Source organism: Suricata suricatta, chromosome 5 (genome assembly GCF_006229205.1).
Source record: "Suricata suricatta isolate VVHF042 chromosome 5, meerkat_22Aug2017_6uvM2_HiC, whole genome shotgun sequence".
Taxonomy (NCBI): domain Eukaryota; kingdom Metazoa; phylum Chordata; class Mammalia; order Carnivora; family Herpestidae; genus Suricata; species Suricata suricatta.
The window spans coordinates 97,098,901-97,114,210 of NC_043704.1; the positions used below are offsets into that span (position 1 = coordinate 97,098,901).

The 15,310-nt window shown below is 35.3% G+C and overlaps 1 protein-coding gene across 1 annotated transcript in view; it reads left to right on the forward strand.

Moving 5' to 3' along the window:
- The window catches only part of ZBBX (zinc finger B-box domain containing), a 113,314-nt gene that overhangs the window by 55,149 nt on the left and 42,855 nt on the right, over positions 1 to 15,310 (forward strand). The window contains exons 8-9 of the mRNA XM_029938746.1: positions 7,124 to 7,279; positions 12,403 to 12,577. Of these exons, the coding sequence (XP_029794606.1) occupies positions 7,124 to 7,279; positions 12,403 to 12,577 (331 nt within the window). The remainder of the gene's footprint in view (positions 1 to 7,123; positions 7,280 to 12,402; positions 12,578 to 15,310) is intronic.

The window sequence follows — 15,310 nt, forward strand, 5'->3', positions numbered from 1 at the left end:
TAATAAATTGTATCATGTATCTTGAATGTATCATAGATAAGCTGCTATATAATGATCGCCACTTCAGATAGCTGTGAAATTAGGTGATTAACTAGTTGTTACTTAACCTTCTAATTTCTGTATAAGTCTAATTACATGAAACAGAAGTTGGTGTTTTTATTTTTTACTTTGCTTTTCTGTTTGGAGTGTCATTACAGTAACTACTGTATTGTAAATGATGGAAAATAATTGCATATGTTAAAAAAATAAATAAACAGAGAAAAAAAACAATAAATATGCTCTAAAATGAAAATGAAAAAAAATAAAGTAAGCCTCTTTGTTCTATTGAATTTTTTGTTTTACTAATATAGCCTCTCCAGCTTTCTTATGGTATTAATTTCAAAGTACATGTTTTCCAACTTTTTATTTTTAGCCTATTTGTCTTTGAATCTAAAGTCAGGCTCTTAAATGGCATATCGTTGGGTCTTACATTTTTTTCCTACCAACTCTGACAATTTTGTTTTCTATTAGTGTGTTTAGTCCATTCACATTTAATATAATTAATAATGTTACCGGATTTACATCTTCCATGTTGCTGTTTGTTTTTTATATGCCTTTGTTCCTTCTTCTCTTACTACTTTCTTTGTGTTAAAGATGTTTTTATTGTGCCATTGAAATTACTGTCTGTGTGTGTGTGTGTGTGTGTGTGTGCGCGCACACACGTGCATATGTCTGCATGTATTTATTTAGTGGCTGTTCTGAGTATTACACTATACATCTTTAACACTTTACTTCACATTAATACTAACTTTGGTAAAATATTGTAGCCTGGCTCTCTTTGTAGCTCTATTTTCTCTCCATTTCTTTGTGCAGGTTATATATTATATTTCAATGTTATAAATCCACAATATAGTGTCAAAATTACTGCTATATGTAACTTTATGCATTTAAAAGAAGTTAAGAAAAAGAAAAAGGAAATATTTAAATACTTTTTATATTTATCCATATATTTATGTTTCTGGGGTTCTGTCTTTCTTCTGTTGGATTTAATAACCTTTCAGCCTTAAAACCTTTCTTCAGTATTTCTTGTAAGGCACATCTGCTTGTAATGAATTATCTCATACTTTGACTATTTAGGAATGTCTTTATGTTTGCTTTCATTTTTGAAGGAGAGCTTTCCTGAACATAGAATAATTTTTGGCAGTTTTTCCTTTAAGTACTTTCTACTGCTTTTTGCTCTCCCATTTTTTTCAGATGCAAAAATCAGTTTGTTATTCATATTTATGTGTTCTTACATGCGACAAGTAATTTTTCTCATTCCTTTCAAAGTTTTCTGTTTATCTTTGACTCCTCGTAATTTGGTTATGATGTGTCTTGGTATGGCTATCTTTATATTTGCCTTTCTTGGGGCTTGTTGAGGTTCTTGAGTCTTTGATGTAATAATTTTTATCAGATATGAGAAGTTTGAGACAATCATTTTTTCATATGTACATTCTTATCCTCATTCCTCTCCCCCGATACACTCACTAAATATATGTTGAATAATTGATGCTGTCCCATAGGTCTGTAAAGCTGTTTCCATTTTATTTAATCTTTTACTTTTTGGTTTTCAAATTAGATCAATTTATCTCTATCTTTCTTCAAGTACATTGAATATTTCTTTTTCCATTTCAAATCTTTTGTTAATCTACTTAGGTCATAATTAAACATTTTCATTTGGTTCTTCTTTATGATTCCCATTTCTTGGGCAGCCCTGTGTAGCCCTCTCATTTTCAAAATCATCCCACTAAATGTTTGGTCCATTGCTCACCCTAACTGGGACTAACGCTTCAGGCTGCCAGAGCGGTAGGTCCATTTATAACCTGATTTGCTAGCTCATTGATAATGCCAGTATCATTTTAAGATTCTGCCCTCTGCCAGGAATCAAGCATGTTCCCTGTTCAGCAAGGCCAGTCTGGCCCCTGTAACATTGACCAACTTGGGAAGGGAGATATAAGATAGGAGCAGCTCCATGTAAAAAAGCCGTAGATTCTTGCTATTCTTCAGTAATGTCATAGTAGTTTTTCTTAAATAAATACTTTTCACCTTGTTTGCTTTTGGTTGATTTCAGAGCCCTGAAGCAGTTTAAAAAATTTTTATCCAGTTTAGGGGCACCTGGGTGGCTCAGTCGGTTCGACGTCCCGCTTCAGCTCAGGTCATGATCTGATGGTTTGTGGGTTCGAGCCCTGCATTGTGCTCTGTGCTGACAGCTCAGAGCCTGGAGCCTGCTTCGGATTCTGTGTCTCCCTCTGTCCCTAACCCTCCCCTGCTCATGCTGCCTATCTCTGTCTCTCAAAAATAAATAAAAAACATTAAAAATTTTTTTAACTTTATCCAGTTTAACATTTGTTTTTGGGGGATAGACTTATTTACTGACCCATTTATAGCACCATAGTCATAAAGTCCCTATTAAATTCTGCCTACTGAATTGAGTAGAAGTTGTTTTCTGGATATTTGAACTATTTCCCTTACTTACAGAGAAATAGTGTAGTGTGATCTAGATAAAATGTTAGCAATCATTTGAATGCACTACTTTGTGTCATCACTCTCCTAGGTGATTTTCATACAGGATGTATATTTTCCACAACAGCTCTGCAAGGTAGATATTGTCTTTGTTTTATAGGTGCAGAATACTTACACTTAGAGAGGTAAATGATTTTCCCTTTTGTTCTATTATTAGCAGTGCCATTGATTGTGCCTGTGTTGACATGGACTTAGAAAGCTTGAGTATATGGAAGGAATGTTCAAATAGAATTTTTAGTCATTTTTACCCCAGTAAGTCAGCAAAGTTTGATTTAACCAACATTTCTCAAGTACTTACCCAGCGTCAAGCAATGTTCTAGTTGCAAAGTGTGAAGGATAGGGCCGTAGGGAGGAGAATCAAAAGAGGACAATATGAAGCATGGTATGTAAGGAAGAATGACACCTGGTCCCCTCTGCCAGGGAATTCATAGTCACAAAAGGGAGGATGGACGTATTCAACCAATTGTAACACAACTAAGTGGTAAGTATTCTGACACAATGATTCTTAAACCTTAATGAGCATTCATGTTGCATATTAAACTGCAGGTTCTGATTCTGTGATTCTGAGTGGTACCTGAGATTTTGTATTTTCAGCAAGTTTCCAGTTGATGGTGATGCTGCTGATTTATAGATTACACACTGGGGAACAAACTAGTACTGATGTGCAGAAAGAATTATAGGGGTACATAGAAAATATATCGATATTGCTGCAAGTTAGTTGAGGAAGAAAGATTAGTTGTGTTTCAGAGAGATTAAATAATTTGCCCTTCTGAGCTATTTTTTTTATAATGGCATTGGTATGAATAACATTTGATTTGGACCTAAAATGATAAATAGAATTATAATAGGAAAGTTAGCTTTTCTAAGTAGAGAGGAAAACTTTGGCAAAACATAGAAATAATATATTTATGTGTGTTTTAAATAGGAAACACCTTTAAATCTTTTTTATCTTTCCCTTTCCTTCCTTCTTTCCTTCTTTCCTGCCTCCCTCCCTCCCCCCTTCCTTCCTTCTTTCCATCTCTCTTTCCTTCCCTCCTTCCTTCCATCTATCCTTCGTTTCATCTATCCTTCCTTCCTTCCTTCTTTCCTTCCTCTAGCTGAAACAGTATTCATTTAGGAGTAGTTTCCAAATATGAAGCTATATATTAGGGTAATGCTTGCTGAAGTAGAAGAACCAAATCTCAGTGGCTTAAAAGAGACAAAGTTTAATTTTACTCACATAGAATTCAACCTAGTTGTTCCTAGGACATCTCATTTTAAACATCCCTTCCCTCTTGATGTGGGGACTTTACTATGTAGTGCCACCATCTTAGTTAGATGTGTTACTTTCAAAGTCACCGTACATCCATTTACAAAGCTTGCTGAACAGTAAAAGGGGTAGTTTCTTACTACCTTGCCACTAGAAATGAAATTCATTACTACTTCTCACATTCTGTTAAACTATCACAGGGTCCCACCTAGATTCAAGCGGGGAAACTTGTGTTTGTGGAGAGGTGTGTCTGGTAGTTAGTTGTAGATTCTCTCTAGAGTAAGTATGGGGGCCTGGATCTGAGCAACAGGAAGTTGCAAATAATTAACATATGTATGATATATTTTTTACTTACCTAGGAAGTTATAAATTTTATGAAATAGTATATTATAGCACTGTGGTAAATTTCTAATCTTAATGATTTTGTTAAATTTTATATCTCTTAATTTAAAAACTAGATGTTTTAAGTTTGTCCTAAAATTCTACTCTTATAGAGAGAGTACTTTTAATTTTGTTGTTCATATGTTTTGTTTCTGCCAAGTTCACATGCCTCCCCACAAGTAAATAAGAATCTCTGTTTCTGTCTTCAATTTGCTAGTGCTTAGACATGAAAATAAGCAAGCGGAATAAGTTAGAAACAAAAACTGAAAACAATCTAATACCTGCAAAAGCAACTATGTATAGATTTATAGGTTTTTTTACATTAAAATTTTTTTAATGTTTCATTTATTTTTGAGAGAGAGCGAGAGTGAAAGAGAGGGAGACAGAATCCGAAGCAGGCTCCAGACTCCAGACTCTGAGCTGTCAGCACAGAGCCTGACATGGGGCTCAAACTTAGAAACTGTGGGATCATAAACTGGGCTGAAGTCGGTTGCCCAACCGACTGAGCCACCCAGCTACCCCTGGAATAATAGGGTTTTTTCTTTAGGAAGGAAAAATGTTCATATCTATTGAGATAAAAATTAATATATTGTAAGTCATAGGACTTCCAAAGTAAAACACAGTTTTGTGTTAGTGTAATTTGGTAGGGGAAGGAGTTAGACTGGAAGAAGACCTCTGTTCTAACTCAAACTTCAATAGTTTGTATCCATTTGGCTTTGACGTAAGCTTTATGAGCTTAAATTTCCTTGTCTATGTAGTATGGATCATAATATCGGTTCCTTTTCCTTGCATGTTTATTTTAAGAATAAGAAAAGTGACATATACACTTTAATGATTGAGAAAAGTAATATTTAAATGTTAGATATTCTAAGAAAAACAATTCTCATTTTTTGGCATTTTATTTATACCAAATTAACAGAACTTTAAGATATTCAATTGTAGCATGTCATTTTATTAATTACCCATGATGTTAATCTTAGTTTTTAGAAGTAAATTAATAATGAAATCTTTTTGTGTGTGTGTCCCTTAATATCCTGCCTAAAACTGTTATAGCAATTAATTGAAACATTGAGAGCAGAATTCATTTTAGGACAGGGATAATCTTTCTTTTATGTTAATATACTTGAATAATAATTTGTTCTTGATAATTTTATGTAAAATTAATACTATCATTTTTAGTACTTTTAAGAATGCATAAAATGAAAACTAGACATTCTAATCATCTTTGAAATCAATAGATCTCTGTTCTAGGGAATTTGAAATCAGGCTTATATTGTATTATTCTTTTTTAAAAAATGTTTTAAAATACAGATATTTCTGGAAGGGTAAAGCATTACCATTGTCTTGAATTTCTTTAGAAAATAAAGATTACATAAATCTATATAGGCTTTTTTATAATCATTGGGAAAATTTAGAGCAAATATCACAGGTATTTGTGCATCTATGTATGTATATATAGATAGATCACATTAGTCATTTTCTTTTTTTGATGCTTATTTATTTTGAGAGAGAGAGAGAGAGACTGCATGCACATACATGCAAGTGGTAAAGGGACAGATGGAGAGGGAAAGAGAGAATCTCAAGCAGATTCCATGCTGTCAGTGCAGAGTCCAATGTGGGGCTCGATCTCACAAATGGTGAGATCATGACCTGAGCTGAAATCAAAAGTTAGACGCTTAATTGACTGAACAACCCAGCACCTCCACATTATTCATTTTTCATATATAATTCATTATTTTAGTGTGAAATAACATGATTAATTTTATCTTCACTGATTTATTCCAGAATGAGACTGCACTGGATTTTAACAGATCTACAGAGGTCATAACTGGAAAACTTTAGTGTTATCTTAGTTATTTAAATAGGTAACTAGATGAAAATTTTAAAATAGGAATAATTCCATGGTACAAAATAAGTATTTCTAATCCATGCTGAAGTTATTCTCTGTCTTGAGGACATTTGCTAACAGGGTAAGACCTATTGCTTGGTTTTCTAATACCAGGTTTTCAGAGAGCCTCACCCTGGTGGTTGGTTGGTTCATGCTTGGTTGGGATCCAGAGTCCTTGGGCAGACCAGGGTATTTGCTGATAGGAGACTAGGGTCAGAGACTAGGGTCTTTCCAAGAGTTGCCTGTACCTTTTCAGTTACTCTGTAAGCACGTGGAAAAGTTATTTTTAAATCTTTTTCTCAATTATATATTTCATTCTGCAATTCTTCCTCTCCCTCCCCCTCCCACCTCATTTTTACCACATGTTATATGCCAGGTACTGTGATAACCATAGAAAGATTTAAGAAGACATGATTATTTACTTTTGTGAACTTATGTGGTATGATGTAATAGATAAATATCAAAAGGTGATGTAAAATCAATATTATGTGAGCTAGTAGACATCTATGTTGAGTATGAAGAAGGTACAGAGGATGGGCACCACCCACAGCTAGAGGGAGGAGGGCAAGGAAAGGTTCCTGGACCTTGGGAATAACTTGGGATGAATCTAGAAGAAGTAGGAGTCTGCCATGTAAAGAAATGGTAGAGGAGAGAAGGCCTCCTTGGCCAATGAAACTCATGAGCAAAAATATGAGGAACAACTTGGAGTTTACTAGGGAACCTACAGGTAAAGGCACTTCCTGATGTGCACTTTTCAATGACATTCTCAAGGTCCATCCACTTTCCTACAAATGGCCATATGTCATTCCCTCTCATTGCCATGTAGTACTCCAAAATGAGATATTTTTAAGATACTTAGGATAGCAAGAGCACAAACTAGCCCCCTCAATAGATGGGAGTTATCATTATCATATTGGTTAATATAAATGTTAATTTGTATTTTGAAATATTAAATAAAATGTTTTGAATTTTGCTAATCCAAGAACAATAATGATTTAATGTATCTAAGTTACATAGGTTGACCTACTAGTCTTTTAAGTCATATTCTGTTCATTTTTTTACAGGCAAAATCTCAAATATTACCCAATGTATTAGACATTGCCCATCAGTTTATCAAGGATATTAATCCAGATGAACACAAAGGGGAAACTCATTCTACAAAAGAGATGAATAAAAGTCAGCATAAACCCAAGTCTCTTCTGCAGGGGAGCAATTCTGAGGTAAGCTAAGGAGAATACAGTGGACATTTTCTGTCATCCATGATCATGGAGACTGTCAATCATAGACTTAGCTAGAGCTATAGAATTTTGCAAATCATTTTACCACGTTGTTATTTAATGTTTCAATGTTTCTTTTTAATGAATCAAAAAATATCTTGACTGTAAAAGTACTTCTAAGGAGATTACTTTGATTCCACTGGACAGTGATTTTTTATTTATTTATTTTTTTATGAATGATTCTTGACCATGTTGCTTTCTGGGGATTTCCACTATGTCGGGAAATGAATGAATATTTGGGGGAAAAACAACAATGCAATATAACAATTTTATTGTAGTTGGGATTTCAGAGAGACAAAAAATACAGAACATTGCCAAGTTTTAGGTGGCAGGCAATTTACTCTTATTTAAAATTGGATTTATACTAATTGGATTTATACTACTAGTCATTATTCAGATTGCCTACTGATCCTGTGATAGACTGGGTAAGCTTTCATTAGCTGATGTCTGTATTTTGTATTAGACTTGTATTGATTCTTTAGTGAGAAACAGGCTTCCTCACACCTTAATCTATGTAATCATCCTCACGTTTATAGACACCACTCATGTTTCTTTCCACTGTGGTTTGGAAATACTGAGAAATTTGGTGAAAGTCACACAACCTATTACTTAGTGATAGAGTCAGGCTTGAACTTACTTGTTGAGTTCCAAACCTATGCCTACAGAACATAAAAGAAAACATGCTTTAAGCTAGCAGGACCTCTCTTCAACAAAGAAACTGTTTGAACTGTCCAGGAAAGTCAGTGTTTTTACATTGATTTCACTTTCTAATAGACCTGTCAAAAGTGATTGTGAAGAATCACTGAATGAGTTATGGCTTCATTATTATAACGGTAACATATTGAGGACTGACTATGTGCCAGGCACTGTCCTACATATTTTACATGTATTCTCTCTATATATATTTTTAAAAATATTTTTTAATGTTTATTTTTGAGAGAGAGAGACAGAGGGCAAACAGGGGAGGGACAGAGAGAGAGGGAGACACAGAATCAGAAGCAGGCTCCAGGCTCTGAGCGGTCAGCACAGAGCCTGAGGTGGAGCTCGAACCCATGAACTGTGAGATTGTGACCTGAGCTGATGCTGGACGCTTAACTGACTGAGCCACCCAGACACCCCTGGTGTATTCTGTCTTTTTGTCCTTTCTTATTTTTTCTCTTTTTTTTATCAGATAAGAAAATAGTGACAAAGATCAGTTTTTATAAATTGCCTAAGTTCCATTAATAGTGGAACTTAGATTTAAATCCAGGCTTTGTGACTCCCAATTACTTGCTTTTAACCACTACACAGAGTCTGGTTTTAGGGGTTTTCCCTTCCTGCCTGCCATTTTATCTAATTTATCTTATCAGTAAAAATAGTGATAAATGAACAGCTAACATTTGTTAAACACCTTACACTAGCAATTGTGCTTAATCTTTTAATTTTATCCACCAATCACAATAATCAAGTAAGTGTTCCATTATTATTACTCAATATGATAGATAACAAAGGCAGAGAGGAACTAAGTATCTAGCTCTACTAGAAAGCTTACTTTTTTGCTATGCTTTTAATCCCCACAAGAAATGCTACCTCTTGTTCCCATAGGTGACTATATATGCAGTATATATATTGCAGTGTAGACCCTCCACTTCTTGTCTCAACTTAAAAGCTGTTAATTCAATGATTTTATCCAGGAGTGTACATTAGAATTAGCTGGAAAAACATTAAAGAAACACACATGACCGAGGTCAGCCCGTTTTTGGGTGGGTCCAGAGGTGTGGTTTTAACAACCGCTCAGTAATTGTGATGTGGGTATTCCTGGTTGGATGTCACTACTGGCAACCCCTGGGTGTGTCGCTGGACTCATGCACACACTGAAGAGATAGCCCCTTTATGTGCTTGGTCCCCGTCTGGCCCACCAGCTGTGGTTCTCTAGCTGTAACAAGCATCAGAAGCACTGCATGGGTTTGTTAAAATGTGCTTTATCATCTAGAAAGTGGGGATATTAAAACATATCTTGCAGGGATATCGTGCGGCTTAGAGGGATAATGAATACATTGCACTGGATTCCATGTGCTCTTTCAAATTTCCTCGTCCCTTCAGAACTGGGCAGAGTCATGTTGGGCTTCAAGTGGAAGTGGCATATGGCAGTTCTGGGCTCAAACATTTAAAAGCCAATGTCCTGCTCTGACTCTTCTTACACTGCCACCACTGTGAGGAACCCAAGTATTCCAAAGGCATGGTTATAAAATGAAAACGTCTTATATTTCCAATTCATTGGTTGGAAAGGAGCTGCCCTGCAGACTTCCTGGAATCACTGCGTTATTTAAACCATTTTGTAGTAAGCACTGAGATTTCAGGGTTCTTCATTAGTCAGCGCACATACAGACACACGTGTTGGTTGCTGGATTCCCACATATTTCTAAAATTCAGTACTTTCTTTTTTTAAAGTTTATTTATTTTTGAGAGAGAGAGAGATAGAGCACGAACAGGGGAGGGGCAGAGAGAGGGAGACACAGGATTGGAAGCAGGTTCCAGGGTCTGAGCTGTCAGCACAGATCCTAATGCAGCTCGAACCCACAAACCACGAGATCATGACCTGACCTGAAGTTGGAAGCTTAACTGACTGAGCCGCCCAGGTGCCCCTAAAAGTCAATATTTTCAAACTAAATTTACCTCTTCTTTGCAACCTACATAGATGTCACCATTGGTGACAGCCTGTCTTCTAGCTTTCCAGGTGAGCCAAGGACTGTTATCTTCCACAGGCCTTTCTTTCCTCCCCCTGCACCTCCCGTTGGTTACCATGGATCGTGTCTACCATCTAAAACTCTCTTGAATATTTGGTCACTTCTGTCCTCATTTCTATTCCAAGTGCAATAGGCTTATACCATGGAAAATGGATTTAATTCTCTCCCTCTCTAGAAGTCAATAATTATTCCAATTTTATTTGTATGTATTTCTCTGCACAATTATTAATATGTTACATGCTCTGAAAATCTACTTTTTATGCTTAACAATATAATTTTAATACTTATATAAGTACATTCTCTAGCCTTCTCATTCTATATTGTGGTTGTGGAACACCCCATTTATTAGATATTAAATGGCTTTAAAAATCTAAAAATTTAAATTTTAAAATTTTACATTAAAATTTACAGTTTCCACTGACCCAACATTTATACCATTTAGATTTTGTTTTGCCAGCGCAAACTATAGTATAAAGAATAATTTTAAAAATATTATTTTAAAAATCTTGTTTTAAATTTTTTAAAAATATTGTTTAAAAAATTTCTGTGTGTGTACGTGTCCATATGATAAAATCCTGAAATTCCTAGTTGAAGAGGGCCGTGCATTTACAATGTTGATAGCTATTACCAATTAGCTGTATCATTTTAACTGGTTACCTTGCATCTAAACTCACTAGTCCTTAATTTCTCTTTCTGCCCCACTATGGTGTGGGACTCTTCTGTAGCTGTGGGTTTTCATTACGTGTGAGTCTAAACTCCTCTGTACGGCAGCAGCATCCTTTATGACCAGCCCCAGATTATACTTTGCACTTTATATTTTCTCATATCCTACTTCTTACTCTTGCAGTGCGAACTTCTAACAGTTCCCTCCATGATGCTGTTTACCTCCATGTTTTAACATATATACCATTCCGTCTCTAGAATACCATCCCTGCCCCCTGTGCCCATAGAAATCGTGTTTATCTGCATTACATACCCTGTTTCTAGCACCTGTTTCTATTGTGGACCTTTTAATTCTGTGGCCAGCAGCTGGCACAGCATTTTTAGGTGCCCAGATGCTTTTTGTTAATATTTATGATTTTGGACACATATTTAATGCTCTTTTCTCATTTATACTCTAACAGTCTGTTTATTTTGCAATTAAGGGGTGAACATAGAGGATTCTACTTTTGCATCTAGAAGATACACAATGGAGATTTAACAATTTGATCAGTGTAGGAAAATCCACATTGTTAATTCAGCCTCAGTGTGGATTTTATTTGGCTTTATTTTCCTAATTTGGCTGTTTTCTCTGATTCACTGGTTAACTGCCAAATGCTACCTTTATTTCTTCTGTGTTCACAGTGAATCTATATTTTGTACTGAGCTCATCCTTTTCTCATCATTATGCTTAGAAGCATGCAATGGTTCATATACAGTAATTAATTTGTTCATTCATTCAACTGACTTTTAATGAACACCTACTTTGTGTGAGACACTGCTCTTGGGCACTGAGGAAAAAAAACAAAGGGCTGGATCTCATTACATTGTAATGGAAAGAGACAGACAATAAATAAATATACAGAGTAAATTCACACAGATGTTATTGGGAGAAAAATCTAGCAGATAAGGGAATAGAAAGTCAGGGACAATGGGGCTGTATTTGTAGGGTCATCACCTACATCACTGGTCACTCCAGTAGGTGACAGCTGGACAGAGACCAGCTGAAATGAGTGCAAGGGCTACGTGAAAATATGAAGTATCATTCCGAGTGCTGGATATGGCTGAGACGAGGCCGTCAAGCGGAGTTTGCTTCCTGCACTCCCAGAGCTGCAAGAATATAAATTTGGCTGCAGCCGAATGGAATGAAGTGGAAATTGAAAGAAGAGAAGTAGAAACGGATAGGGGTTATGAGGTCTGTAGGGTCTTCCTAGTAGGAAGTTTCATAGAGTTTCATAGAGTCATTGGAAGGTTTTGAACGTAGGAGTGACAGGATCAGATTCACACATGAAAACAACTGCTCTCTCTGTCCTATGGGAAGGTTGCAGGGAGCAGATTGGAGGAGTAGGGAGTTAGAGTCATGGCTATTGCCACCTTCCAGGGAGAATGCTGGTAAATGACATGATGATAACCGTCAGTTGGAAGCTCTAATTTTAATAAGTTTTGAAGAGACCATTTATAATTATTGATACACTTTTAAAGAAATCAGTGAAGCATATAAATAAGTACAAAATAAAAAGGTCCCATTTTTAAGTTTAAAAGTAATGTATGATTCAAAATGCCTAATAATTAATGCTGCCTGTATTTTAAGATCTGGAAAATTTAGTAAAGCACACTTAGATGGACTTTTAATTGGTTTAGGTAGAAGTTCCAACCACGAAAAGAGCAGAATGTTCAAATCCAAAAGATGGGCTTCTGTGTGAAGGGTCATTTGATGAAGAAGCTTCTGCCCAGTCCTTTCAGGAAGCTTTAAATCAATGGAGAACCGGACACAATGATGCCAGCGAGAAACAGAACCCACACGCGGCAAAAGCAGGTACAGTTGTATTTATAAAACGAGCGTCATAAAATAAAGCTGAGTTTGTTTTATGTCTCTCCATTCTCTGTGAATATAACTGCAGCATTCAAAAACTACTAGAATTAGGGTAACAGTTTGATATAACTCCTTAAAGGAGTATTCACAGTGCAACCAGCGGTTACTGGTTTCATATTTGTAGAACCCTGACCTGAGCACTGGGGAGATTTGAGTTTGTCTCCTATGTAAATTCAGACTGTCAGGTGAAGGGAGAAGAACTGAAAGCTTTCAGCTCCCCCACTCCTGGAAGAAAGTTTTGTCAGGAAAACTGTTCCCTTGTTGAACTGTAATTATACATAAAACAAGAGGATCTGTAAGATAGAGAAGTAAATAAATTTTATATATGTTTTGAAAAAATATACTTCAAGGATCACTATAAATTTATCTTTTTTTTCTTTGTGAAGGGGCATTTGTTGTTTTTATTTTTCCTTGATGTTTTTTGCACCCATATTATAGATACTGAAAACTGGATGACTGAGGTACATACTGTCTCTGCTTTACATTTCCCAGTATCTCTTGAGGAACAGCATACTTTTAAAAGTGTTTGGTTATTGGAGCACCTGGGTGGCTTAGTCGGTTAGGCGTCCGGCTTCAGCTCAGGTCATGATCTCAAGGTTCGTGGGATTGAGCCCCGTGTCGGGCTCTGTGCTGACAGCTAGCTCAGAGCCTGGAGACTGCTTCAGATTCTGTGTCTCCCTCTCTCTCTGACCCTCCCCTGCTCTTACTGTCTCTCTCTGTCTCTCAAAAAATAAATTTAAAAAATAAAAAAAAAGTATTTGGTTATTAATTTTATTACTCAGGATAATGTAGAGACTTCCAATAGCTTTTCACTGAAAATAAAATGTTATGTAATAAATTTCAATCATGTATCTTCATTGATAGCATCTGATTTTATTATTTTTATTTTATTTTTTTCTAGGCAGGAACTCTCTTGATTATTCATTCTTTATGTCACAGTATCACATACCATCTTCCAATTAGAATTTGATTTTACTAGGTAAAGTTATCTTTGACATAATTTTCCCCACACTTGTTCATGCTACATCAGTTTTGTTAATATTGCCAAGGTTTTATTTATATACTCTCTTTTGTAGCATGTGCTTTAATATAACTTTCATTGACTATGTTATTTTATGTGCTTCTTATTTGAACTTTCATATTTTGATGTATTTTTTACTTTTCTGCCTTGAAAGGGACTAAGTCTTCTATAAAAGTACCTTTCTGATTGTCTACTTTGAAAGACATAGTGCTTAAAATAATAAAAGGACTGATCTGATAAATCAGATAAGGATTTCATAGTGGAAATAACTATAAGAATAATATAATGCTTAATTAAATGATTGGTTAGAACAAAAAGTTAACCAGGAAGAAAGTGAAAACAACCCAATCCAATCATCTAGAAATAATCAATGTTAACATGTTACATATTTTTCAATAGATGCAGTGGCACAAACACACAAAAAACACAAATGAGGTGACATTTTATATGTTATTTGTAACTTTTTTGCTTAGATTCTGTCCTGGATGACTTTACATATAAATGCAATTATACATCATCATTTATAACCGTTGCATAATATTCTATATGCCATGATGTACTTAATCAGAATTTTTGTGATGGATATTTTATTTCTGATTCTCACTATGGTGACTTACAATGACCATCTTGGCTATTCATTTATTTGTAAAATTATCTGAAAATAAATTTATAAATGTGTTAGTGGTTGCTGAGAAGAAATCATTAAGATAATGCTGTGATAATTGTGTATCTATTATATGTATATGTTTATAAGTGTTTTTCTTTTCCTAAGATACTATAAGTAGATACAAAGAACATTTACAAAAGTTCTTATGGAAATGTGTATAGCTTATGGAGAAAAAGCGGTAATCACCATTCTTTCTCTTCTCTCCTCTTCTCTAAGAGATCGTCACTAACCTGGATTGAGGATTTCTTCACTTTAAAATTTTTTCTTGTAGTTTGCTGCATGTGTGTATCTCTAAACAATATAAGGTTAAATTTGGAGGTAGCAAGTGGAGAGCTAGTCTATGTGTTGTTTTACAGCTTATTTGTTTCGCTCACTGTTATTTACTGAGATTTACCCATGAAGATGTGCGTAGTTGTATTTGATTCATTTTTACTGTTTGATAGTCTTCTGTTAGATGAAAATACCACTATTTGTTTAAACGTCGATGGTTTGGAGAGTTGATTCCCATTTCGCTGTTACAGACAATGCTGTTATGAATACGGGTCTCCTGGTATGCACATGCACCCATTTCTCGGATGTCTGGTCCTGAGATTAGAGTAGCTGGGTCATGGATGTATATGTCTTCAACTGCACTAGATAAAACTGAATTATTTGCCCAAGGATTTACATCAGTTTGTACTCTCCTGAAGTATTTAAGAGCTTTGGTTGCCCCCTGTTATCATCACTTTGTCAGATTTTTAAGTTTTTGCTGGTCCGGTAGAGATGAAATGGTATATTTACTCTGTGTAACTCATTACAAATGGTATTGAGTGTCTATTTATATGCTTCTTGGCCATTTAGCTTAGTAACACGCTTTAAATTTCCAAGTATTCTAGTTATTTCTGTTATTGATTTCTGACCTGAATTCATTTTATGCAAACTCCAAAGGCTCATTTTCTTCAATGTGTGGAAGGCATGTACTTACAATGGCCTAGGAGGTTCAATGTAA